General features: G+C 48.4%; 1 protein-coding gene and 1 long non-coding RNA gene across 4 annotated transcripts; one reads left to right on the top strand and one right to left on the bottom strand.

Moving 5' to 3' along the window:
- The first annotated feature begins 1 nt into the window (after window position 1).
- On the top strand, window positions 2-23,460 carry LGALS2 (galectin 2). Of its 3 annotated transcripts, XM_027815985.2 has the most exons (6): window positions 2-117; window positions 14,189-14,326; window positions 17,934-18,162; window positions 21,629-21,711; window positions 21,996-22,155; window positions 23,244-23,460. In XM_027815985.2, the coding sequence occupies exons 3-6, from the start codon at window positions 17,974-17,976 to the stop codon at window positions 23,388-23,390; spliced, it is 579 nt and encodes a 192-aa protein (XP_027671786.1). In that variant the 5' UTR covers window positions 2-117; window positions 14,189-14,326; window positions 17,934-17,973; the 3' UTR covers window positions 23,391-23,460. The 3 variants fall into 3 exon arrangements, with proteins under 3 accessions (XP_027671786.1, XP_027671785.2, XP_027671787.1); XM_027815984.2 differs by lacking the exons at window positions 2-117; window positions 14,189-14,326 and having other exon boundaries at window positions 17,669-18,162; XM_027815986.2 differs by lacking the exons at window positions 2-117; window positions 14,189-14,326; window positions 17,934-18,162 and adding an exon at window positions 20,987-21,174.
- On the bottom strand, window positions 20,114-22,034 carry LOC114017962 (uncharacterized). Its single transcript, XR_003563326.2, has 2 exons — window positions 21,897-22,034; window positions 20,114-20,553 (listed from the first exon to the last, which is right to left on the bottom strand). It is a non-coding gene; the product is annotated as an uncharacterized LOC114017962 (long non-coding RNA).
- Window positions 23,461-24,683: the final 1,223 nt, after the last annotated feature.

Genomic DNA, 24,683 nt, shown 5'->3' with positions numbered 1-24,683 from the left:
GCGGAAGGCCTCTAGGAAAAGGCACGCGAGAGCAGAGCAGGCCAGAACGCCGGAAACCAGCCGCCACGCGAAAACAAGCCGACCGAGCCCTTCCCGGAAGAACCCTCATACTGGCAGGTGAGGCCGCTTCCGGTACAGAGATGGAGCACTTCCGCCCCGCGGGGCAGCGGCGTGTCCTTTAAAAGGACACGAGCCGGCTTGCTCTGGCGCGTGCGCGGTGCCGGCCGCCCGGGCGGGGGAGCGGGGGCTGCGCCGCAGCGTGTCGGGAGTGTTAGGGCATATACACACTGTAAGTGCTAGTAAGCGAGTTGGCCTGGCCTGGCCTGGCCTGGCCGGCGTCAAGTTTAAATAGCCGCAGATCTGGCGGGGCCTGGCCGCCTTCCTGGCTGTGCAGCTTGGTGGGGCCCTGGAAATAGCGAGGGGTTCCAGGAATATAAACCCTGTTTGTCCTCGCTTTCCTTGCAGCTCTGGTAATGTAGGACAGTCCTAACTGTGACACTTAATATCACTTCTTTCTAATATCACTTCTTTCCTCTGTGCCCTGCTTGGAAGGAACCTGTGGGTGTTTCTCCCTGTGGTGATTTATTACTTTTTTGTTGGGTTTTTTGTTTTGTGGTTTTTTTTTTTTTTTTTAATAATGCTGGTGAAAGGTGCTAGCTCAATGACTTTAGGGAGCAGAAGCCTCCACCTGTCTGAAGAGTCCCTGGTGCTCAGGGGTATCAGCGGTGGTGCTCAAAGCCACGCAGGGGCTGGTCTTGGAGATGTCTAATCCTGGAGACCGATGTCCTGAGCCAGGGCGGTCTGTGCTGGGTTACTGGTTTACAGTGCTAATCCCACAGATGGCAGGCGAGGGAACTGCCCTCATGTCACACCTAATGTCTTTTCCTTATGGATAGCCATTGTTTTGGGGGGGATTTTTTGGCCATTAAAAAGTACTTTTTGCTGCTTGAATGTAGTTCTTTTTTTAACTCTTACTGTCTTGCATCACAAAGCCTTTTTTAAGTGCCTTTCATTGAAACTTGCCACATCCTTCCCTCTGCTGTGTCCAGGCACGTTTTATTTGTGTTATTTTAATCTTATGAGTCAGCCTTGCCTGTCACTATTGCCTCTTCGTTTTTTTTTTTTTCTGAGAATCCTTAAGTCATCTTTAGGAGACTGAGGCCTAGATAGTACTCTTCTAGGTCATGTAGAATCTGTGTAGAAGGCGTGCATCTCTTCTCTCCAACCCACAAAGCAATGCTGATACCAGAGGAATTTTACCAGCGTGCTTAACCATAAAAGTTGCAACTATGTATCCATGACATGGCTGAGCTGCACAACTCTATTGTAGTTTAGCTACTAGTAGAACGCTGCATTGTATAGTTTAGTTGCCAAGTAGATAAGAACCAGTTCAAAACCAAGACATGAGCCAAGAGTGCTGAAACAGGGTCAGAAGAAGAGAAGGTCATGAAGAGGGAGAGAAGAAAAAGAGGAAGATGACTAAGAAGAGGATGAAGATAGGATGAAGATTCCCAAACCACCACCAGAGGACCCCCAACCCATTAGGCCACATATGTATTAACAGTGTAGATGTGATATGCAGTTCACAGAACTGTAGTGAATATGGTAATAGTTTCTTAGAAATGTCATTAATATGTATAGATCAGCCATATAAAGATAAAAGGTGAACAAAGTCGGTATGCATATTGGATGGAATTTATCCTGTTTATCTGGCGCTGAATGTAAAGAATGCCTGCTTTCTAACACTCCAAACTGAGTATTGGAGAGTTTTGTCTCCAATTTTTTAGTATCAAATTGATGATGAGTATGGGATCCTGCTTTTGAACTTGGACTGAGTACGGAATCATGGGATGTCCAGCCAGCACCAAGAGGATTTCTCGGGGACACCCCCATCCTGGCTCTGCTGGTCTCATAAGCAGAACCTCACTGGTAAGACAAAGGCATTCTTTTGATTTTGAATTTTGACTTGAAGTCCTACCCATAAGTTGAGACACAGTATTGTAAGATGTCTTGCAGGGCAAGTTAGATGCATCTCTGGATTCGATAGTCTGTACCTGTGTTCATGTGGGCAACAGAGGTACCTGAATTAGACTATTGTTTGTTTGAGTCTGTATCTGTGTTCATGTTGGTGACACAGGTACCTGAATTGGACTCTCGTTTGTGACATGGGCACATTAATTCCTCTTGTCTGTTTGAGTCTGTGCCTGCATTTGGGTGAGTGACATGGGTACTTGAATTAGACTCTTGGTTTGAGTCTGTGCCTGGGTTCTGTTATTTATCTTAGATTTGTGTTACTTGGCTGTTACATTGTTATTTGTGAAATTTGTATTTCTGAATTTGATTGGACATAATATACTAAGATAAAATGGGATGCAACATATCTAAGGTGAAGAATGACATAATGACATTCTGAGAAAGATTACAGGTCCACCAGTAGGTAGTGTCAGGTGGGTGGGCTTGATTAAATACTGTAATCAGTGGTGGCCACTTTATAAGTTAGAAAATGGCTGTAGGTGGCCAAATAATGGAACTTAGATTATGATACTTTGTTATAATTGATGTTGTTTTAAAAAGGGAAGGAAAATGGGATGAGGTGATATACGCTGATATGTTTTTCAGCTTACGGGATCATCCTGAGTGGCAGAAACAGTGTGGAATTAATTTGGCACCAAGTGATCCTTTAGTGCTGTCATTAGTGAAGGATGAGAAAATTTCTTGGGAGAGACCTCCAAGGAGGTGTTGTTCATCTTTTAATATAGGACAGAGGTGTTTAAAATTGAAAATTGGGAGAAGAAAAAGGAAGAGGGACACATTCAACATTATGATGTTTGCCTTCCCAAGTAACCCTTACACATGATGGAGCCCAGCTTTCCTGGAGATGGCTGGACACTCGCCTATCAGTGGGTGAATTCCTTGTTTTGCTTTGCTTCTGTGCACAGCTTTTGCTTTACCTATTAAACTGTCTTTATCCCAGCCCATGAGTTTTCTCACTTTTTCCTCTTCTGTTCTCTCCCCCATCCCACTCTTGGGAGTGAGCGAGCAGCTGCATGGTGCTTAGTTGCTGGCCAAGATTAAACCACAACAGTTCTTTTTGGAGCCCGATGTGGTTCACAAAGGTTTTGAGATAACGACAGAAGTGATTGGAATGTGCTAGCTTGAATTTATAGCTGTTATTGCTGTTTAGCTTTAATCATCAGGTTTCTGTGTGATTTCCATGCTTGCCATGGGGCTTGCTTGCTGTAGAGTCTAGCACTCATTAGTGGCCACTTTTTGCTTTCACTGCTTGCTGTACCGCTTATCATCTTACTGTGCTGTGCTCGGTAACATTTTGTTAACAGCCATGGTGATGGGCCTGGGCTGAAAAGTGGCCAGGGCATCGCTGCTGTTTCTGTGCTGCTGTACTGGACAGGATGGGACTCCAGTGTGACAGAAACCACCTGAACCAATGGAGGACAAACCTTACAAGAAACAGTGCAAGTGCATCAGTGACCCAACCAGAGCTGACTTCGGTACCCCATAACCCCATACAACACACCACCTCTCCATTTCTGACCACTATAACAGACAGAGCCCAAATTCATGGACTAAATGACATTTGTGGATACACATTTTTACAGGGGTGGTCCACAGACTAGGGGAATGATACCTGTGTATTATATCAAAGGATGGGAAGGGTGGTGGTGGTTAATGAGGTTATATTAGAAATTGTGACATGATGTGGAATAAGGGGTGGATACTGTACTTGGTTTGACTGGAATAGATTTGATTTTAGCTGATGCAGTGTTGAGTTTTGGATTTGGTGTGAGAACAATGATAATAATATGAAGTCAAGGGCTTTTCAGTTTCTCAGGCTCTGTCAGTGAGAAGACTGGAGAGGCATGGGAATTTGGGAGGGGACATGGCCAGGACAGCTGACCCAAACTAGCCAAAGGGATATTACATAACATATGATGTCATGCTGAATATATAAGCTGGGGGAAGATCAGGCAGAAATTAAGGTTTTGGTAGATACCAGGGAAACGTATTCAGTAAACAATGGTATTTGAATTGTTGGTGCAACAGGGAAAGCCAAAGAAGCACGGTTCCTCAAACCAATATCATCTCAAATAGGAAAACAATGGGTAACTCATCAGTTTTTGTATTTGCCAAGAACCTCCAAGCCTTTACAAGCAACAATCAGATTTAAGGGTGAAGATGTTAAAATGATGATTCCTGAAGGTAACTATGTCCATGTGCTAGTACTATCTTTACAGAGGGATGGAAAAGAGAAAGGGGAAATCCTGGTGGAAGTGGAGGACACAGATTCCCCTGGTCTGGACTGGAGAGATACTGGGCCAAGCCAGGCTAGCTGGATATAGAGTGTCAAGAAACAAAGCCCAGGTTGGAAAGCAGACCATGAAGTACCTGGGGTTTGACATTTCCCAAAGACAACATGCTCTTGATTTTGGGTGAAAAGAAACAATTTGCCAACTCCCAGAACCACAGACTGTTCATGAACTAAGAACGTTTCTGGGAGCGCTGGGATGGTACAGATTATGGATGCCTGACTATGGACTACTAGTAAAACCTTTATATAGACTTTTGAATAGATTGATGGGATCGCATCTGGAGTGGAATGCAGCAGGAAGGACAACCTTCAAAGAAGCTAAACAGTCCCTCATGAAGGCTCCAGACCTTGAGCTTCCAGACCTAGAAAAACCTTTTGAACTTTGTTTATGAGAAAGAAGCCATTGCACTGGGAGTATTGACATAGAGGTTAGGCTCCTTCAAAAAACCTTTGACATATTTTTCTAAGCAACTAGGCAAAATGAGCAAAAGATGGCCCAGATGTTTGAGAGCTGTGGCTGCCACTGTTCTGATTATTCAAGAAGCTTGAAAATTTACTTTGGGACTAAGAATCACAGTTTATATATACCACAACAGGAAGGGAAAATTGCAAAACAGATCTAGCAGCATGGGCTGCAGCAGAAAAGAATAATCTGCCCTTGTTAGTCCTGGTTCCCTTAAAGTCTCCACCTTTTATATAAAATCATTTTTAAATAAAGTCATAATTACCTGAAACCCCAGTATATGGTGCAGAAGGTCGGAAAGTGATTAATACCCTGACAGCCACAATAAAAGAAAATGGGTGGGCCATTACTGAAAATAATAGAATTGTTCTTCCACAACAAATAACAACTGTATTAGCCCAGAGAAAACACTTATAGACTCACTGAGGAACTGAAAATTTACTTAAACATCTACAAAGATCAGTTTTGAGTAAAAAGATGTAGAAAATTGTAAAGTCAATCACTGAATGATGTGAAATATGCCGAAGAAACAACCCAAAGACAAAGAACCGGATTTGATTTGGAGTTACCAGACATGGACATTTTCCTGGGGATTGCTGGCAAATCAGTTTTACTGAGCTACCCTGAAAGAAAAATTATAGTTATTTACTGGTTTTAGTGGATACCTTTTCTGGGTGACCGAAGCCTTTCCCTGTTGCATCAATAAAACTAGGAAATTAGTTAAGGTATTGGTAAAAGAAATTATTTCTGGATTTGGAGTTCCACAAAGCTTATAATCAGATAGAAGACCACACTTTGTTGCAAAATTGTAGAACAAGTAAGCAAATTTTTAAGAATTACTTGAAAACTTCATGTCCCATACCACCCACAATTGAGCAGAAGGGTAGAAAGAATGATTCATACGCTAAAATTACAACTTGAAAAAAATTTGCCAAAACCCCAGATTTAAATTGGGTTCAGGCCCTACTGATAGCTCTATCAAAAATTAGAGTGCAACCCAGGGGTAAAATTAAAATAAAACCCTTTGAAATGATGTATGGAAAACCCTATCAGGTCCCAGGTGTACCAAGAAATGTAGTAATGGAAGGGGAATTCTATTTGGAAAATTATCTAATAACTTCAGGAAAAATAATTTTTGAACTTCAGAAATCTGTTATGGGTACTTGGGAGACAGGACTGGATTCTCCAATACACCCCTTCCAAGTCAGGAGACTGGGTCTGCTTGAAAACCTGGACGTTGGAACCATTGGAAAAAAAGAGGAAAAGACCATATCAGGTGTGGGTGATCACAAACACAACAGTAAAATTAGAGGGAAAAGGGCCTTGGATCCATTACTCTCCAGTAAAGAAGGCCCCTACACCCTGAATCATAGAAAAACAATCTCCAGTGAAGTTCAAATTTAGAAGGCCAAATGTATAATCGGGTATTATTAACCATAGAACTTGTAACTCAAGTGATCTGGACTGTAGGGTGGGATTAAAATTTGTACCTAATGTTGGTCCGAAATGTTACTGATGTCTTAAACAGAAGCGATTGTTGGATTTGTACTCAACTGCCAACTTCAGGGAGGGGGCAAGACCTGCCTTTAATAGGAGTGCCCATACCAATCAGTGAAATAACAATCCAGAATATGGCAAAGGACACCCTAAGAATCCTTGGTGGCCAAGTATCTTTCAAAAGAAAGACAAAGGGAAATACAGGTTACAATGTTGCTAGATGGTCAAAACTCAACCCTTTGTTTATATGGACCAGGCAATGATTCTTTAAGCACTAGTGACTTAAAATTTGGAAATGATGGGTGTGATAATCATGTAACTAACAGGAACTATGAAGCCTTTATAGGCTGCTTCCCTGGGTGTAATAGAACCAAGTCATTTTGGAGACCTACATTAAGCCACATGGACAGAACGAATTATCTTGGTCTCCCGGTCCGGGCAGGAAGTGGTTGGTACTGGCTATGTGGAGATACTGCTCATAAAACATCACCCCCCAGCTGGCAAGGAGCATATGCCCTCGGAACCTCAATTCCTAATCTCACAAGAATAGTTTGATAATTGGATTAGAGCCTTTTTCAAACGAACCAAAAGAAGCTGAAATGCTATCGCAGACAGACACACAGCCTTCCATAGCTTTGCTATATGGTTTCTTCCATAATCAGGGGTAAGTGGACTAAAGAAGACAATCGTGAACATATCATCGGTAATACAAAATATTGAGAACAGGACCCTGGATGCAATACCAGCACTACAAGTTGAAGTGTCTAGTTTATCAAAGGTAGCTCTGCAGAATCGAATTGTTAGCCTCACAGGGAAGTGTTTGTACAGTTATTAGCACAAGTTGTTGCACATATGTGGATTAAAGTGGCAGAATTTCTACTGATTTACAGATAGTTTAGGAACAAATTAAAATTTTACGTGAACAGGTAAAGATGACACTAATTAGGGATTCAAAGAAATTTGGAACAAACTTACCTCATGCCTACCTAATTTGTCCTGGTTAAAAAAAAATAAAATTGTTCATCTTAATTACTGTACTATTGGGAAATTACCTTCTCTCTTCTATTATGATTCAGTGCTGTAATTATATGACAGAATTGTGTTGAAGGTGCAAGTATAAATGAATAGTTTAAAATAGAATAAGTGTAAGAAGGATGATGACTTGTTTTATGCAAATCATCAAAATAAAGGAGAGATTGATACCAGAGGAATTTTACCAGTGTGCTTAACTATAAATGTTGCAACTACATATCCATGACATGGCTGAGCTGCACAACTCTCTACTGTAGTTTAGCTACTAGTAGTACGCTGCATTGTATAGTTTAGCTGCCAAGTAGGTAAGAACCGGTCCGAAACCAAGACATGAGCCAAGAGTGCTGAAACAGGGCCAGAAGAAGAGAAGGTCATGAAGAGGGCGAGAAGAAGATGAGGAAGATGATGAAGAAAGGATGATGACCCAAACCACCCATTAGGCTACACATGCATAGTAAGAATGTAGACAGAAGTAGTTCATGGAACTGTAATGAATATGCTAATAGTTTCTCAGAAATGTCATTAATATGTATAGATCAGCTATATAAACAGTGAACAAAGTCAGTATGCATGTTGAGCGGATCTTATCCCCTGTGTATCTGGTGCCGAAAGTAAAGAATGCCTACTTTCTAACACTCCAAACCGAGTATTAGAGAATTTTGTCTCTGATTTTTCGGTATCGGTGCCTCTAAAAGAGTGATTTTGCAGTCTGGTGTTTCACAGCCCTCTTTCGCTCAGGTTTCGATCCCTCTGAAACTCAAGGTTGTTTATTTTCCTCTCTATGGCAACACCCAGTGGTTAGCGAGTCTGGGATGAGTGGAAGGCTGCGCCTCTTCTCAGCGGGTTGCAAACAATGGTGACTGAACTCATGCGTGACCAGTTGTGTCAGCAGTGGCCTTTCAAACCTTGCTTTTATTTCTCATAGATTTACGAGTCTCTTCCCCCTTTGGTTACCTCTGCTTTCCATGTAACAAGGAGCCTAAGTGCAACAACAACAAAAAAAAGAGATCCAAATCCAAATTTTGCTCCCTGTAACAGTGGCAAGATGACGTGTGAGGAAAAACCTTTCTCCTGTCCCTTGATTTATATTTACCGACAGCTGGAATCCCAAACTAGATTTGGATGGAGTGAGACGCTCCATGTTGCAATTAACGCCGCTCCAGAATGAAAGTGCTGGAACTATAATTGCCTCATAGCCAGCTGCAGAGGGAAGTGATTAGGTGCAGGCAGGAGGCCTGGGCAGTTGGCGTGCAGGTGAGGGAAGCGTGTGCTGGCAGAGATGTGGGATCCCAGGTTTGGCTGGCCCCGCTGCCTCGCAGAAAGTAGCAGCAGGCAGAGAGCTCCTGCCTCGCCAGCTGGGGCTGGACGAACAGCTGCGTGGATGGTCGAGGTGAATCGCAAAAGGGGATTAAGTCCCACTCAGTTGGAAAGGAAGGTGGCCTTGCAGGAGTGACCAGGTCGCCTGAGAGAGGGATTTTCCACCCACCAGGTCGTCTTTAGCCAGCCAAAACCGCTCTGTCCCAACATTTGTTTAGTTTCTCTGCCTTGCGTGTTTATGCAAGCCCTGCAATGTTTTTCAGATGCGCTTGTGTGCGGCAGGGAGTGCTTTGTGCGCTTCCTGCTGGGTCATCGGCACTGGCCTGTGACAAGAAGTTCCCTTTCCCCTGTCACATTCCTCTTTCCTTGGCCAGGCGTTCTGCCAGAGACCTTTCACTTGCCTGACGCTTGGTACTGCAGTCTTTTGTTCTCTTTTCTTGTTTTCCTGCTCAGGCTGACTGCAGCAGCCAGCTCCTGGGGGTTTGGCTCGGTTTTACCTCTGCTACTTTCTCTTGGAAGAGGGCTGGCAGCACCTCTCCTGACATCACCTTGGACCACGTACCTCTTACGCAATCCTCTGGCTTTGTAGCCCTGCTATTCCCTGACCTTGGCTAATCTCCTTCCTTTTGCAATACTTCTAAGCACCTTTCCCAGCAAAGGGTTGCAATTAGAGAAGTACAGAGTTGCATACTTCTCTAGAGGGAGAGCAGGTTTGAGTTCCTTTAATCTAATAGGAAATGTCTCCTTCCCTTTCATATGCAGCACTTTCTTGTGGTATGCAGTCATCCACCAGGATTGCTCCCTTCCATTTCTTTCAGCATTTCCCTTCTTGCTGTAGGAAGACCTGTCCCTGGTGATCAAAGGCGTCTTTCTACAACTACAGGAGCAGAATGAGGAAATAGGATGCTGGATAAGGGATCAGAAAACCTGCTGGCTAGATCTCTGCAATTAAGTGTGTCTCGGAGCAAGACTCAAGGCAGTGCACAGCTATGCTCAGTGCCTCAGTTTCCCCGGTTGTTAGTGTGGGAATAATTGCACTTGCTTCCTCTGGGGAATTGCCTTCACCTCTGTACACTAAATTTCCTTCCCACCTTGGTTCTGTCATTAGAGCCGCTGGCTCAGCGAGGCAAGCGAGAAACGCAAATACCAGAGTTAGAGGTGAGCTGTGCAGTTTGCTGCTGCTTGTGTTCGAGCTCTCCTTCCAGGTAAGTAACTCAAGGGTTGTTTTGATCCCTCGAGCGAGTGGGCAGCAGCGTAGGGAGTGGCAGTGCCTTGTTACCTGCCCTGGGGAGCTCAGCTGGATTTGCTGTTGCTGATAGCTCCTTCCCAAGACAGTCTGGGACAGTAAGGGGATGCTCTGAGAACACGGGAACACTCATGCTGCCGAGGAACAGTACTGTCAGCAGGCAAAGATGAAAGAAAACCGACGGGACAGAAGCCCTAGTCATAGCCATGGCTTACGGGCTGGTGCGTTATGTATCTGGATGAGCCAAAAGCAGAACAGGGAGAGGAAGACCTGCCAGGTTAGAGAGCTGCTTACATGTATGGGGCTGCAGCGAGCGTCGAAGGCCCCGAGCCCACAAGAGGGAGCCTCGATGAAGTCATTCACTGCACTGCTGATGAGATCAGCTCCAGGCTGGAACAGATCTGCTACCGATACTCTGCATTCGGGATTCAGGTGTCGAGAGGCACTCCGAAAGGTGAACAGATTCGCCCGTTCTCGCTGTAGCCCTGGCTTGCTGTGTTACTGCTAGCAGATGGGCGAGGCATCACTAGAAAGCACACGTACCGGGGAAAAAAATGGTTTAAGAGTCTTGAATTTTGCTGAGATACATTTTGGCTCTAAAGAACAGCAGGAGGGAGAAGGAGGAGAAAAATCCTATTGCAAAGTCATTTTTCACGGGCATCCAAGCACAATCCAAGCAGAGATCGGCAACATGAAACTGGGCATCCTGGAGCAAATCAGGGAGCCCAGCTGCAACAAATCCCCAAGCCTGGATGATGAACACGTCCCTGCATTGCAGTGACAACGAAGTGTGACTTAGTGAAGCATTTGCCAGGGATGTTTAGTGTACTAGTCACCCGGGGAGCTCAGAGACACAGCCGTGCGCAGCCTCTCTTTTACAACACAGCCCAGGCAGGAGGCATTCCCTCTGCAGGGCGCCCCGGCACCGAATGCACGTGTGCTTGGCTGCGCAGCTGGCTCAGGTTTGGCAGCTGGTGAGCTTGAATAGATGGGTTTTGGCCCAGGCTTGAAAATCCCCCATTGCCGGTGATCCTGCTTTGGCTGCAGCTGCCTCAGGTTCCCTAGGAAACTTCAGTGCTGGCTTAATTCTGGACTGTGAAACGGTAGGAGGTGGCAGTCCGGTGGCTCTCTCCCTCCAGCCTGGCTGCCCATCCTTTTGCTGCTTGGCACTGCAGCCAGCTTCAGCCCTGCTTGTGGCAGAGGCGAGGAGCAGCAGGGCGCAGTGAACCCACTGCCGGGGCATGACGGACGAGGGGTTAGGAATGAAAAGAAAACTGGGACCGAGGAGGTGGAGGAGGGAGATGCAGAGCCTGCGCCCATAGATTTCTCGAGGGTGGACCTGGCCTTTTGTAGGCTCCTTTCTGGTCCCTCTGGCTTTGTCTGTCTTAATAAACGCAACGGGAATGGGGCCAGGGCTGAGTGCTGCCCTGGGCTGGTGGCTCGCGCTGTGCCCTCATTACCGCTGTTCCTGGCGTGGTTTTGGCCTGTGCTAGCTCGTAGTGCTGCAGTGCCCAGCCAGGCATGGCTGGGGGACAGCGTGGGCTGGGGAACATTCCCAACAGAGCCGAGCATTTAACCCCATGGGTGGGAGCTGTGCCCTGCTCCTTGCTTTTGGGGCCGGGAGCAAAACAGCTACACCCTGTAAATCCAGGCCCCTCTGAAGGCAGGTTTTTGAAGTGCAGTCCCCTGCAGCCTGCATATTTACCACCTGTTTTCCCACATTTTCACTCTCCAAAGATGGGAAATGTCATGCAACAGGTTGTAGGTGAGTGTGTGCGCCAGACTGAAACTGGGAAATGCTCTGTCTGCTTGGCACAGCTGAACACAGGGTTGTGACTCAGCGTCCTGCAACTTATGCTATGGGTCACCGGCCACATTTGACACCCTGCCTTGTGGGGTGGGAGAGGTGCTCTGAGGAAACATTGCACAGACATGTTGAATTTGTCCCTCTGACTCTCTGGCCTCAGGCAGGCAGAACAAGGAGCCCATCCTGTTGTCCATGGAGCATGCGACTCTGGAAGGGCTTCCCATACCATGCACACACCTCTGTCCTGTTTCCCCTGCCAACCCAAACTACATCAGGTTTGGGAACTCACTCGTGGAGCAGAACAGGGGCAGAGCTCATGCATCCCCCGTTTAATGTGCTACTGACAGCTGAGTTCCCCAGCCAGGAGAAGTATCAGGTGCATCTGAATGGATCCTTGTCCATGCCTGGAAGGGCTGTGTTCAAGTGGCATGCTGCTGTTCCCCTCAGCCCAGCGGACCTTTCAAAGGCAGTGTTGATGTTCTGGGTCTCACCACAACCATGTTGCACCTTTGTTGTCCCCAGATTGCAGCCCAAGTTCCCCTCATCTGTGCAGAAGGAGGAGATGCTCCCAGCAGAGGCTGCTCTTCTTTCCACCTCCCTCCTTGGACAGAGTAGCTTTGCATCTTGAGTAGCTCGCTTCCCTGTAGCGGTGCTCTGGCTGTATTTCAGAAGGAGGATACGTGCTGGGAGTTGATGAGGATGAAAGCAACAGTGTCGCAGAGTGGCTTGAGAGAGCTATGAGACCTCTTCCCTCTTCCCTCCGGCTGTCCTCTAGCTGCCATGCTACTTCTGCAGCTGGCCCGACACTTGCTGGTGTCCAGAGCAGGCGCTAGGCATTCTTCAGCTTGTCCTGAGCTCGGTCCCTAGGGAGCTGCGTCTCTGCCAGAGCTGTTCAGGAAAGATTCCCGCCCCTTTCCTAATGAGACCAAGTGAGTAATAGAGATGCTCCTCAGGGACAGTGTTGTAAGGAGTGCTACGTGCATGTTCAGGACCAGGCAGCAGGTCTCCACTAGCTTTTCCCTGCTGTTGTGCAGCAGACATTGATGCGTGCCCCATCTTGACAGAAGAGATAAACTATTTGCGTGCAGATAGGAACTTGCCTGGCAGTTGCAGCCACCGGTCCTCTTTGCATTGTTCTTATCTGATCCTGGCTTGGCAAGTCTGTTTGTCGTGGTGAATGGCAACATGTTTGGGGCTATTCAGCCTGGGATATGGTAAGATTTGCCTGGCATGAGTTGTGTTCAAAGCATTTAGTATGTAATACCCTTTTCCCCTCTCTGGAGCAAGTGTTCTTCATCTAGGAATGTGACTGCAATTAAAGCTGCGTGTCTGCTTTGCTGCTGTGGGGCTCTTGGGGGGAGCAGCATGAAGAGACCTGAGGGAAGCCAGAGAGACACAACCAGGTCCTAACCTGGGTGTGTTGCTGGTGGTGGGGAAAATAAGGACAGCAAGAAGAGGGGCAAACTGGAGGGAAGGGAAAGCCAGAGAGCGCAAACAGCCTAGCGCGACTGTTGGGAAAGCAGAGTAAACATCTGCTGTGGTCAAGTGCAGGCTTATGTACTACCGGCTGTGTGGGATGGTTCAGAAACAGGAGTAGAGGCTCACAGGAACAGTCCAGAGGAGGGACAGGATGCCCATATAGGACTGGCCAGCAAAACAGGCTGTCCTCAAATGCACAGGGTGTCCCTTGGTGCCCACTATAATGCTGGAAGGGGAGGGGAGGTGTCTCGGTAGTGCAAAGCAACTGCAAGCTTCTGCTGCCCTACTCCCTGCAGTACTGTACAGAGATGAAGTTCCTCACTGGGAAGCAGGGAAAAAGTAACGTAGCACTCCTTGTGCTGGTGAGTGCTGGGACCTCCTCTGCACTTTGGTTGTCCTTGGTGCTCCTGCAGCGGGTCAGGCTCAGCTCTTTTCCCTGTGGCTCTCTCTGAAGGTCGGTGGGTTCATGTATTTCTGGTGCCCTTACCCCTGGAAGGGGGGAGAAGAGGAACAGGGAGAGCTGGTTGTGTGGGCCTGGTCTTTTCTTAGGTCTCCTTCAGATGTCTGCAGTTCTCTCTTTAGAAGCCCATTTCTCGCACTGAGTCAGTCATTTTGGGATTTGGATTCCCTTTTTTTTGGCAGCTTTTTTTTCCTGTTTCCATCTGGTTTGGTTTTTACCGTTTCATTTAGCAGGGCCATCAAAGGGAGTTTGTTCAAGCTGATTTTGGAGCAACAGATAGTTTTGACTTGACAACCCCTTCCTCTGCAGACCTCAGCCATGGCCTTAGATCCAGTGTGGAGACCCTCTCAAAGCTGGTGTGTGGTAAGGTGGCTTGCTGCTTCCCAGCAGGGATGAGGGATACTTTGCTTTAGTGACACGATCATGGGAGAACAGACTTTTTTTTTTTTCCCCCTTTTTTCCAGCCCATAAACTGTTAATTCTTGTGGCTTTTCAAAACTTGCTATTTCTCCCTAAGTGTTTCTTTCTTTCTTTCTCTCTTTTTTTTTTTTCTTTTCCAGTGGATGAGCCAGCCTTGGCATCACGCCTCATGTGTGTGACTCAGACAGATTCTGCTTGTCTGAAGGATTCCTGCAAGTCCTCAGAGTTGTCCAACCCGCCTGGGCTCAGCACTGGAACCCGTGAGAAACACACTCAAAGTGAGTTGCGCAGTGCCAGCAGCCTTGTTCTCCCTGTGCGGGATGGACTGCTGCGTGCGGGGACCCGGCAGCACTCTCACTGCACGCCTTTGCTGTCCTGTGGGGTAGAATCTGGGATGGCTGCTTGGAGCTCAATGGAGGGAGGTCCCCATGGACCTTCAGTGTATAGTGCAGCACTGCATTCCTCTTTTGCTTATTTGAGTTCCAGCCCCCTGGTCTCACACTGTCTTTGTTGTGGGAAATGGTCCCCTTGAAGTCAGGGGAGTTGGGCTTGGGGCATCTCGGAAGTCCCCTGGCTTCCACTGTTGGAAGGCATCTGTTCGTTGAATGCCTCTGGTTTTCAGACTTAATTGGACCCACCCGAGGGATAATTTTTTTCAGAGGCACTGAACGCTTCAGTACCTGCTACTGATAGTATATGGTATGGTGAGAGATCAGCATCTCTGATACTCCAGCTGCATTAGCCAGAGGAGCACAGCTTCCTTTTAGCTTCTTGCACAGGTTTGCAAAGCTAGATTTTAAAAAAATATTTATTTATTTATTTTTAAATCTGGACGTGGTAGCTTTTAAGATGAGAATCCAAACAAGAAGAGTCGGTTTTGGATGTGAACTTGGGTGACGGCCTCAATTTCCTCATGTGCAAGATGAGGGGGCTGCCATCTTCCTTACTCAATGGCAAGATAAAGCCGTTAGAGATCTGAATCATTTGGTGCAAGATGCAATTGGAGCATAAGACCTCTTGAAGCTGATCCTTTCTGGAAGCTCTTTGGAAGATCCTTTTCCCACTAAGCTAATAACATCTCATTCCAGACTTACTAGTCTGGGTAAAGATGGGAGATCCCAGAAGTCCAGGAGAGGGGGAAGCCAGTAGGGAAGCTTTCAACACAAGTGCATTTTTATCTCCAGGCATGCTTTTGAAAGCCTTTCCCACAACCCACATTCCTGGCATGCCCCTATGAAGGAAAGAATTAGAGAAATGAAGGCTGGAAACGGAACTGGGTGGCATGTAATCAGTCTTCTGACCTCCCCCACCCTCTGCCTGTTTGTTCTCCTGCCCCTCAGGCAAGTTGGGGACCCAGAAGAATGACTCATCTGGCTGCTTGGGTCGATGAAATGGCCCTGGTGCCTTATAAACCAGCTTCCTTGCACACAAACCACCTTCCTCCCATCCCTATGCACAACTCGTGCCACACAAAAATGTTGCCACAGACTTCAGAGCTGCCTGAGAGAGATGACCCCTGCAAAGGCATAAGGATGTAACTTAGCCATGGGGATGGAAACCATCCAACAGAGCACATCTGAGCTCCCCATGGAGATGGGAGGTGCCAGTCACTGTGACACCACTGCCTTTCTGATGGGGTAGGGAGAGAGGTGACATCCCTCCCCTGTTTTCTTGAGCTGCTCCTCTGCTTGGTGCGAGTTCCCTCCTTCACTGCTGCCCCTAGCCCTGAAGAAAGGTGGGTTTTTTTCCCACATTTTACCTCTTCAGCTAGTTTTGTCCTTCCTCCTTCTTAGTCCCCACATCCTAAGGAAGAGAAATTGCACCCCACAGCTGAAAGGGGTGATGCTGCTCAAGAGCCCACTGGATGCTGATGCCCTCTAATCCCTTACCACCTGGTTCAGGGCAGGGATGCTACTTCCATGCTTCCCACAGGGGCTCTGGATAATGCACTGTTAGGGAGCTGGGGCATGAGAGATGACAGGAGATTCATCTCCAGTCCCTAGTTCCTTCCCATTTTACTTGATCTGATATGGAGACTTCAGTGCCTTCCCTAGAGGAGCTGTCCCGCTCTAGTTAACCTCTTAGGCAGGGCGTTAGTGCTCATGGGCACAAGTTTCCTTGTGCTTATCATTGCCTTGGCTTCTCCTGCGTCTCCTGGCCAATACTCTCCTGTACACACCCTCCAGATCCACAGACCTGCTTATCCAGTCTCCTGCTTACCTCAGTGTTTGGCTGAGGAAAGTAAATTTTGTTCTCTCAGTCCTCTGTTAGGAAACTGCCTGGATTTCAGAGTATAGGGATTGATTAGGTGAAGGTTGCAGCACTATCTGCTGAGAGGCAAACCAACACCTCTTGACTAAAGGGGAAACCAGACCTGTCAAACCTATCTGGGAATTTTTGTGACTGGCAGGTGGAGGACTGAGCATCTCCATCAGGAGGTGGTGGAAGCCTCTTCTTAGCTGCGGCCTCAGCCCTGGCCTCTGAAAATCCAGGACTCGGCTTCTTGAAATCCACCCCACACCCCTCTAAGGCAGGGGGCATTTCCCCCTAGGCTTCATAGAAGGAGGAAACCGAGGCACAAAAGTGGCTTAATTGTAACTTCTGGGACAAACCGCAACCAGGGCCCAGATGGGGTCAGAGAACACAGTTTAAATCAGGTCACCGCTCAATATTTATTGTGTGGAGTTTTTCTTTTTTCTTTACTCCCGCACTGAAATCCTTCCCCAGAGGCTATTCAAGGAAATAAATAGCCAGTGGAAAGGGACAATAGCTTTCTGCGGAGTACAAATTATATGAAGCAGTAGGAAATAATAGCAGAGTGAGCAGCTGCTGCTCCGAGAAAGAATGCATGGTTGGTCTCTCCAGCTCCCTTTGCCAATGACTGGTCCACAGCACAGGCTCCCTGGTGCCGTGAGTGCAAAATGGGACAGGCGCCTTTTCTCCTTTGCAGTGTCCTCCTCTGGTGCCGCTTCTTCGGTGTTTGATTAGTGCCGAGCTGAAACTGCAGCCTTCCATGAGGGTGCTAAGGGGATCTCCCACCTCTTCTTGCAGAGCCTGGTTTGACGTGGGGGGCAGTGGCACATGCATTCACACAGCTGGCACAGCTACCTTGCCTTCCCGTCTCTCCCTCTTCCCTTCTGGGCTGACCATCATGCCTGGTGATGCCCCATGTCCCTTCTGCAAGGGACTGTTGATAACTCTTGTTGTCTAGAGAGGATGTGTTCAGTTCCCTCTCCTTGTGAGCCCCTTGGAGCCCTTCCTCAGAGCACTGTTGGGAGGGATGGTGGGGATAATTTTGGTGTGCTGGTGGGGATTTTGGGGGCTGCTCCTGCTACAAAAGGCTCTGAGAAACCTCTCACAGCTGGGGGGTGGGGGTGGGGGGTGGGGGGGGCAGTTGGGCTACCTTGGCTGGGAAGTGGGGAAGCCTGTGGTTTTCCTCAGGGCTTCACACCTAGCTGGCTTACCTCCTGCCTGAGTAAGAAAACAAAGTAAATACTGCTGCCAGCAATGATGCTGCTAAGGATCTTGGCAGCCTGCTGGGAAGGGTAGCATTCAGTCTGTTCTCAATAACTGTGTGGGTGCCCTGTCATAGATGTGGTAGCTTTAGGCTATGGTACATGAGGTGCTGCTGTCTTGAGCCACCCCAATGGTTCTGAGATCCCATAGGTGCTCCTGGTGGCTGAGATGTCCCCAGGACTAGCAGGAAGTCTGGGAAGGACTGTTAACCCCAAAACTGACCTTATGGGACCACTGCAACTGGAAGTGTCACATGGGGTGAAAGCACTCTGCAAAGGACTTCTGGCTGAAAGCTGACATGGCTGCCTTGGTCTCTTGCCTCCTTAAAATATGGTTTTGTGTTTTTTTTTTCTCCATGAAAAATTGCAGGGCTGCCTGCTCCCTGTTGGAAGTTCACCTTGCCCTTGGGATGGGCATGGTCCCCACCCTCCTGCCAGTGGCTGCTTGTCAGATCTCTGCTGTCCCAAGGCACCCTCTGGGAATGCAGCAAAGCCTCCTCCAGTGCCAGCAGTGTGAACAACCTATGCCAGTACAGGCCAGCTGTCCTCTGGCCAGGCTGAACATCTATACAGGGCCCCAGAGAGGCACTCCCAGGCAGGTATGCTATTAGAGGATCATCTCTCTGGGGGTGAAGGGCTCCTGGATCCTTTGGACTAGTGGCTGCCAGCTTCCACAACCAACCACTGCTTGTATTTTCCTCACTGCACAGACCCTCCACCTCCTCTGCAGATGTCCTTTAGCCGGATTTCCTCTTTCTTTGGGATTTATGTTACCATCATATCACCATTTCCCCAGGCTTTCTGCTTTGCAATGTCTGCAGGGAAGTATCAGCCTGCCCCTTTCACCCTCCTTTCATCAACCCAATTACTACCTCCAATTGTACTGGAGAATTTTGGCTTTTCTGGTGTCCCTGAAGTCTCAGCCCCTTCCTATGTGGGGAGAACATACCCCTGCATGAGAGAGGCCATCTGCACAGGGCTGGTGTCTGACCATGCAGAGGCTCAGCTCTGCAGATGAAGGAAGTCGCCAGCGCTGGCAGAGTTGCTGCCTGGCTTCCCACTATTGTTCCCAGTGGCAAATAAAAGGGGGGTGAACGCCTCTGCTGAGCATTGTAGGAGGGGGGTTAGTGTTATCTCCATAAAATCTCATGGCCCCTCTCTGAGCAGCTCATGCCTCTTTCCTGCCTGTCTTTCTCTCTGCATGTTCTCACAGCCATGGTACTTGCGGTTCCACACATAACCCTATGTGCAGGTAGCTTTCCCCATCCCTCAGACACATGCTGCTCTCCCTCCTGGGCAGCCTCACGCTCTGCCAGTGGGATCAGTGGATAAATCCCAGTGAGAGTGATGTTCCGTCTGGTCTGTGTGGGAAGTGGGGGAAAAGCTCCTTTATGTTGCTGGCCTGGGACCTGGATGGTGTCTCTGCCACAACATTCTTGTGTCACCTTGGCCAGCCATGTAGGACAGGATTTTTCTGGTGGAGTTCATGGTGTGCCCCGGATGCAATCTCTCGAGCTGTACAAGTGTTTTGTTTCTGTGTGTTCGCTGGCTTAAAGTGGGTTCAGATAACTAACCCTGGTGGTAGTGTCCTGGTTTCTGCTGGGATAGAGTTAGTTTTCTTCTTGGTAGCTGGTGCAGTGCTGTGTTTTGGATTTCGTGTGAGAACAATGTTGACAACACACTGATGTTTTTAGTTGTTGCTGGGTAATGTTTATACTACGTCAAGGACTTTTCAGTTTTGCAGGCTGGAGGAGCACAAGAAATTGGGAGGGGACACAGCCAGGACAGCTGACCCAAACTACCCAAAGGGGTATTCCATAGCATGGGGTGTCATGCTTAGTGTGTAAACTGGGGGGAGCTGGCCAGGGCCTGCAGATCGCTGCTAGGCATCGGTCACCACGTGGTAATTGAATTGTGCCTCACTTTTGTTTTTTCCCTTCCTTTTGCATTTTATTCCTCTCCCCTTCCATCTCCATTATTATTATTATTATTATTATTATTATTATTATTATTATTATTATTATTATTATTATCTATTATTAAATTGTTCTTATCTCAGCCCTCAAGTTTTACCTTTTTTCCCCCTGATTCTTCTCCCCATCCCACTTTGGGGGGAGGCAGGAGGGGAGTGAGCAAGTGGCTGCATGGTACTTGGTTGCTGGCTGGGGTAAACCATGACAGGTGGCTGTGCAAACAGTGTCTTTGTACTGCCCTTGTCCCTGCAAAGGGACAACATGAGTTGCTGGAAAGAGAAACCCCTCATAGCCAGTGGGATGCTCTGATATTTTGAGCGGGGGGCTCTGGGCCCTGTGTTTTCCCTGGGATGGCTATGGGGAAGCAGGGTGAAGGGGTGGGTGGGACACAGCAGCGTGATGGGAAAAAGACCCAATGCCAGAAACCACAATCATCGGCACCTGCTCCTGCTGGCTCCATGCTCAGCCTGGGTGTGTTTCTCCAACAGCTTCAGTGACCTCAAGAGCAAACAGATTTTCCAAGCCTGCTGGGCTTTATAACCCTCTGTTAATAGGAAACACCTCCGGGAAGGAATGGTTATCAGCACTTATCTCTGTTTACTTCAGGAGATTTTGGGGAAGGGAGAAGCTGCCTCCCAGCTGGCTGTGCAGCAGCAGGATAGCTGCACTCAGCTGCTCTCTGCACACCTCGAGACGGGGACTGAGGGGACTGCTGGCCTCCCGCTCCCTCTTGCTCCCCCACTGACTTCTGGAGTCTGGCAAAACACCACCAGTTTGTTCAGCCAAATCTGGCGCAAAGTCTGCTGACTTGTAGATCTCACCTGGGAAGAAGACCATAGGAGTGACGTTCCATTATGAAGACGACATTTTCATGTCTCAGGGGTAGGGGAGACAGGGCTGTTGAGCCTGATGTGCATGGGTCTTTGAGGTAAAAGGTTTGGGTCTTGACGGAGCTTGGATGGAAGGTTGCAGAGCTCCCACATATTGCTAGTGCAATCCACACAGGTGGGTCTGAACCTAGAGCCACAAGAAGGGAAGGAGATGGGATGCGATTCATGTCACTCCTGCAAAGGACTGTTCATAGCTTGTGTCATCTAGAGGGGATGTGTTGGCTGCCCTTTCCCCTGAGTCCCTTGGAGCCCTTCCTCAGAGCACCATGGGGAGGGATGGTGGGGACCATTTTGGTGTGCTGCTGTGGATTTTGGGGGCTGCCCCCTGCCACAAAAGAAGGGAGCTGGGATGCTTCTTTTGGCTAAGCTGTTACATGCAGAAAAGAAGTGAACATGGTGGTCACACCTCCATGGCCAGCTGGGAAGATACTTGTCCTGTGTGGTGGCTGGAGTAGCACCCCTAAGGGCTGTGTGTGGTCATCCTCTGCAGGGAGCCCACTGAGGAGGCTGGGAATTGGTTAAATCTCCTGGAGTCCCTAATGAAAGGAAGTGTACATAGGGAAGTTATTTCTTTGGATCAAAGTCTCCTGGCTTAATAGCAGTCAGTGGGGCCTTGCAGAGGCAGGGGCACTGTTAATGTGTAAGCCACAAGGAAGTCTAGGGATGTAAAGCCCTGCATGTGAAGTGTTTCTGACCTAACTGCTGGTGGCTCCCTGCCTGGTTACTCTGCCCTCTGAGGAAGATGTCTGTAAGGGCTGCTGCTCCTGTCCTCTGTCACCCAGGGTCCCCAGCTCAGCAAGGCTGAGCAAGAGACCAGCAAGCCACAGCCACCTTTGCTCTCATCCTTGCATTTCTTGGACTGCAGGCGATGCTTCCCTCCAAACCCTGGGTTATGTCCCTCTGCTTTAACCCTCTTTGTATGTCTGCTGTGATGCTCTCCTTTCCTTCTGCTGAGGACAAGCCTGTCTTCATCTGTCTCTCTGGTGTCTTTTCTCACTTACTGGCTTCACTCAGCCCACTCCTCACTGAGTGAGAAGCCTATGCAAGACCTCCAGCATGGAGTGGTTTTGGCCATAAGAGGAGTTGAGAGCGGGAGATGTTCTCCTGGCTGGGACACCTTCTCCAAGCAGCACTCTGTCACTTGCAGTGGCAGGGAGAAATGGCTAAAGGAGCCACACAGACTATTTTTCTCTCTGCCTTAGGGAAAATTTGAAATTTTCAACCTGGGTATGAAGACTGGGGACACCGTGAAGGTCAAGGGCAAGATATCTGAGGATGCTGACAAGTAAGTACAAAGAAATCACCTTGACTTGCCAGGACTGAAGGTGGGCTGTAGAGGGAAGTGGTTTTCCAAGGCTGACAGGTACAAAAAGTGTGAGCATAGCTCAGTGTTAGGGGAACCCCTACACTACCACTGTGCAAACTCCCCTGGTTCTCAGGCAGAATGACAAAACAGGAGGCATTAAGTACCTGCAACATTGAGGGAAGAATTGGGTGCAGAGCCATGTGCTGGATCTTCCAAGACCCTGTCCTGCCTGTGCAGCTGACCTTCCTCCTGTTCACCCACAGCTTCAGCATCAATCTTGGCTCCAGCTTCTCAGATCTGGCATTTCACTTCAGTCCCCGCTTCAATGAATCTGTCATCGTCTGCAACTCCAGGTGCAACAGTGTCTGGCAGGAAGAGCATCGTGATAACCACTTCCATTTTTCCAAGGGCTCCACTGTGAAGGTGAGGGGTCTGTGCTGGTGTGGGGTTGTGGGGGGTGTGTGCAGTGGGGGGAAGCCCCTGGTCAGCAGATTCCCATACTCTAGTCCTCTCAGTCCCATTCAATGCCTGCAGCTCCCTCCCAACAGGCCCTCATTCTCATCCTCTGGGTTTTTGGTCCTGATTGCTACTTCCACTCCTCCTTCAAAACCTCAGCTTTTCCTCAGGGAACTTTGCATGTCTCAGACTTTGTAAGGATTTCCTGCCCCTCATACCTGCCTAGCAGGTGAGTGCACCAGGGGAATCTCTGAAGGTAAAGGGGATCTCCAAGAAGCAGGACCTTGCTGCTCTTCACCTTATTTCTCTCCCTGATTCCCTCCTATGCAAACACAGGTTTTAAGGCAAGCCAGAGCTCGAAGCAACATCCAAAAAACACTCCCTTAGCTCTTCTGTCCTCACTACTGCTGGATCCACACTGCCAGTCTGTCCTCCCTCTCCTCCTGCTAGGGATGCTGTCCTAGTTGCTGTCTCACCCCATCTGATGTCCTGAGACATTAACAGGGCTGTGTTTAGGGGTAATCCTGTTCCTGTTGCTGTGGGGAGGAAGCTTGTTTCAGTCATGGCTGGCTTTTGGGAAGAGATGGTGAGGTGACTGCTTTGGGGAATGATCCCTTTAATTTGCAATGATCAGCAATGTGTTCTTGTCCTGTCTGCTTGTGCATGTTTATCAGCGAAACTCCTTTATCTGTGTCCCAGTAAGCTGCTGAGGGCATTGGAGTGTCAGGTTTATTCTGCCCTGCCCAGAGCAGATCTAAGCCATGTGGTGCATAAAGATATACTTGGGTTTAACTGCTCTGAGTTTACAATCTAAGTAGCTGAAACAACCCCAGGAGACATTCCGTACCAAGGTCATAGTCTAGATACCAGCTCAGAGCTTTGATATCAACTACTCATTTCCTGCATCATCCTCAGCTCAACCCCCCGCACCTTGCTTAAGTCTGTAGGGACCAGGTCTGACTCACATGTAACAGTCGGGCCTTTTGCCTGGATGCTTACCTACTAATCTCCTCCTTGTCCCCAATTCCTGCCCTTCCTCCCCTCTCTTCTCCCAGATCATTATTGAGATGCTGGCAGACAAATTCCTAGTGAAACTACCGGATGGGCATGAAGTGGAGTTCCCCAACAGGCACTCCTCCAATAACGTCAGCTACCTGAGTGTCGAGGGAGGCTTCAGGGTCACCTCCTTCAAGCTGGACTGATGGGTGCCACTCCCTAGCTCTAATAAAAACACAAGCAGTGGTTTCTCCAGCTGCTTTGGCTTTTCTGACATCTTTGGCTCTGCAGTTCTGTGCAAGACACCAACAAAGTCCAAAGCTTTTCCACTAACAGGAAAGGAGCCCTTGCTGGATGGAAACAGCCCCCAGATAATGTCAGGTGCTTTTCAGGTCAGACTGGGGTGTGGGGTTGAATGGGTAGTAGGTAGGGCAAAGCAGACTGTAGGTGGGGTTCAGAAGGGGAATGGTTGTGTAATCTCTTCATAGTGCACCATTTCCTCCTGCACCCAAGTTTTTGGGAGGGAGGGAGGAAGGAAGGAAGGGGAAGAAAAGCATGGATGTGAGTGATGTGGCATTCAATGTGGCATTTGGTGCCACAAAACCAAAATTAAATAGATTTGGGAACCTCAGGGCATGGGTTTGATGGGTTCCTCTTGGCTGCTCTGAGCAGCCAGTGGGCAGGAGGAAGCAGTGCCTTGCAAAGGGAAGAGAGCACAGATGTGCCCCTGAGCCAGCATTCCTGACATCGATAAGGAGTTGTCTCCTTGGACTTTCCCCCTTATCTTACCCCACTTATCTGCTGGTGCATTCCAGCCAGGTTACCCATTACTCTGACATTCCCACACCGAACCCTACTCAGTGAAAGTGAGTCAGGGGAAGGCAGTAGGGAGTGACGACAGGGTTTGCGCTGGTTTACGTGGCTCAGCACCTCTAGTCTGTGTCCCTCACAGGGGACTACAGTCAATTAGTGCTGAATACCAGATGCTGCTGCTCCAATTTAGAAGTGTCTCACCAGCCTTAAGTGAGATCGATGCGTGACTGCAAACGTCGGGGCACCTTAGGCTGGGTGGGAGGAGAGCAGAGGTAGAAGAGCATCTTATGAGAAGCCCAATCCAAGGCAAGGTGGCAGGGCACCTGCCCTCCCTCTCCACTTCCTCGCTGCCTGGCCTGTGGGACTTGCTGCTGCCTGAGCACACAGGCAGAGGATGTCTGATGGGCTGGACGGGCTGTAGCCAAGCCACCTTTAGGAAGGGTACTGATCTGCTTCTGGCTGCAGGTGAATTGTTGCCAGGCTGGAGAGGAAGCTTTGCACCTTTTATGTGAGCTACATGGGGCTGGGTGGATAGGAAGGTCACTTTGTGTGTCAGCCATGGTGAGCAGCAAAGTACCAGGCTAGTTAATCCATGCATCCTAGAGGTGCTGGAAAATCCTGCTGAGAGTGGAGAGGATGGGATTTTGTGTCTGGGACACTCGCAGACGTAGCAAGGAAGATGATAA

Source organism: Falco cherrug, chromosome 5, assembly GCF_023634085.1.
Source record: "Falco cherrug isolate bFalChe1 chromosome 5, bFalChe1.pri, whole genome shotgun sequence".
In the NCBI taxonomy this organism is placed as follows: domain Eukaryota; kingdom Metazoa; phylum Chordata; class Aves; order Falconiformes; family Falconidae; genus Falco; species Falco cherrug.
Note: the sequence above shows the minus strand (reverse complement) of the source record. Positions and strands in the feature narration are given on the sequence as shown.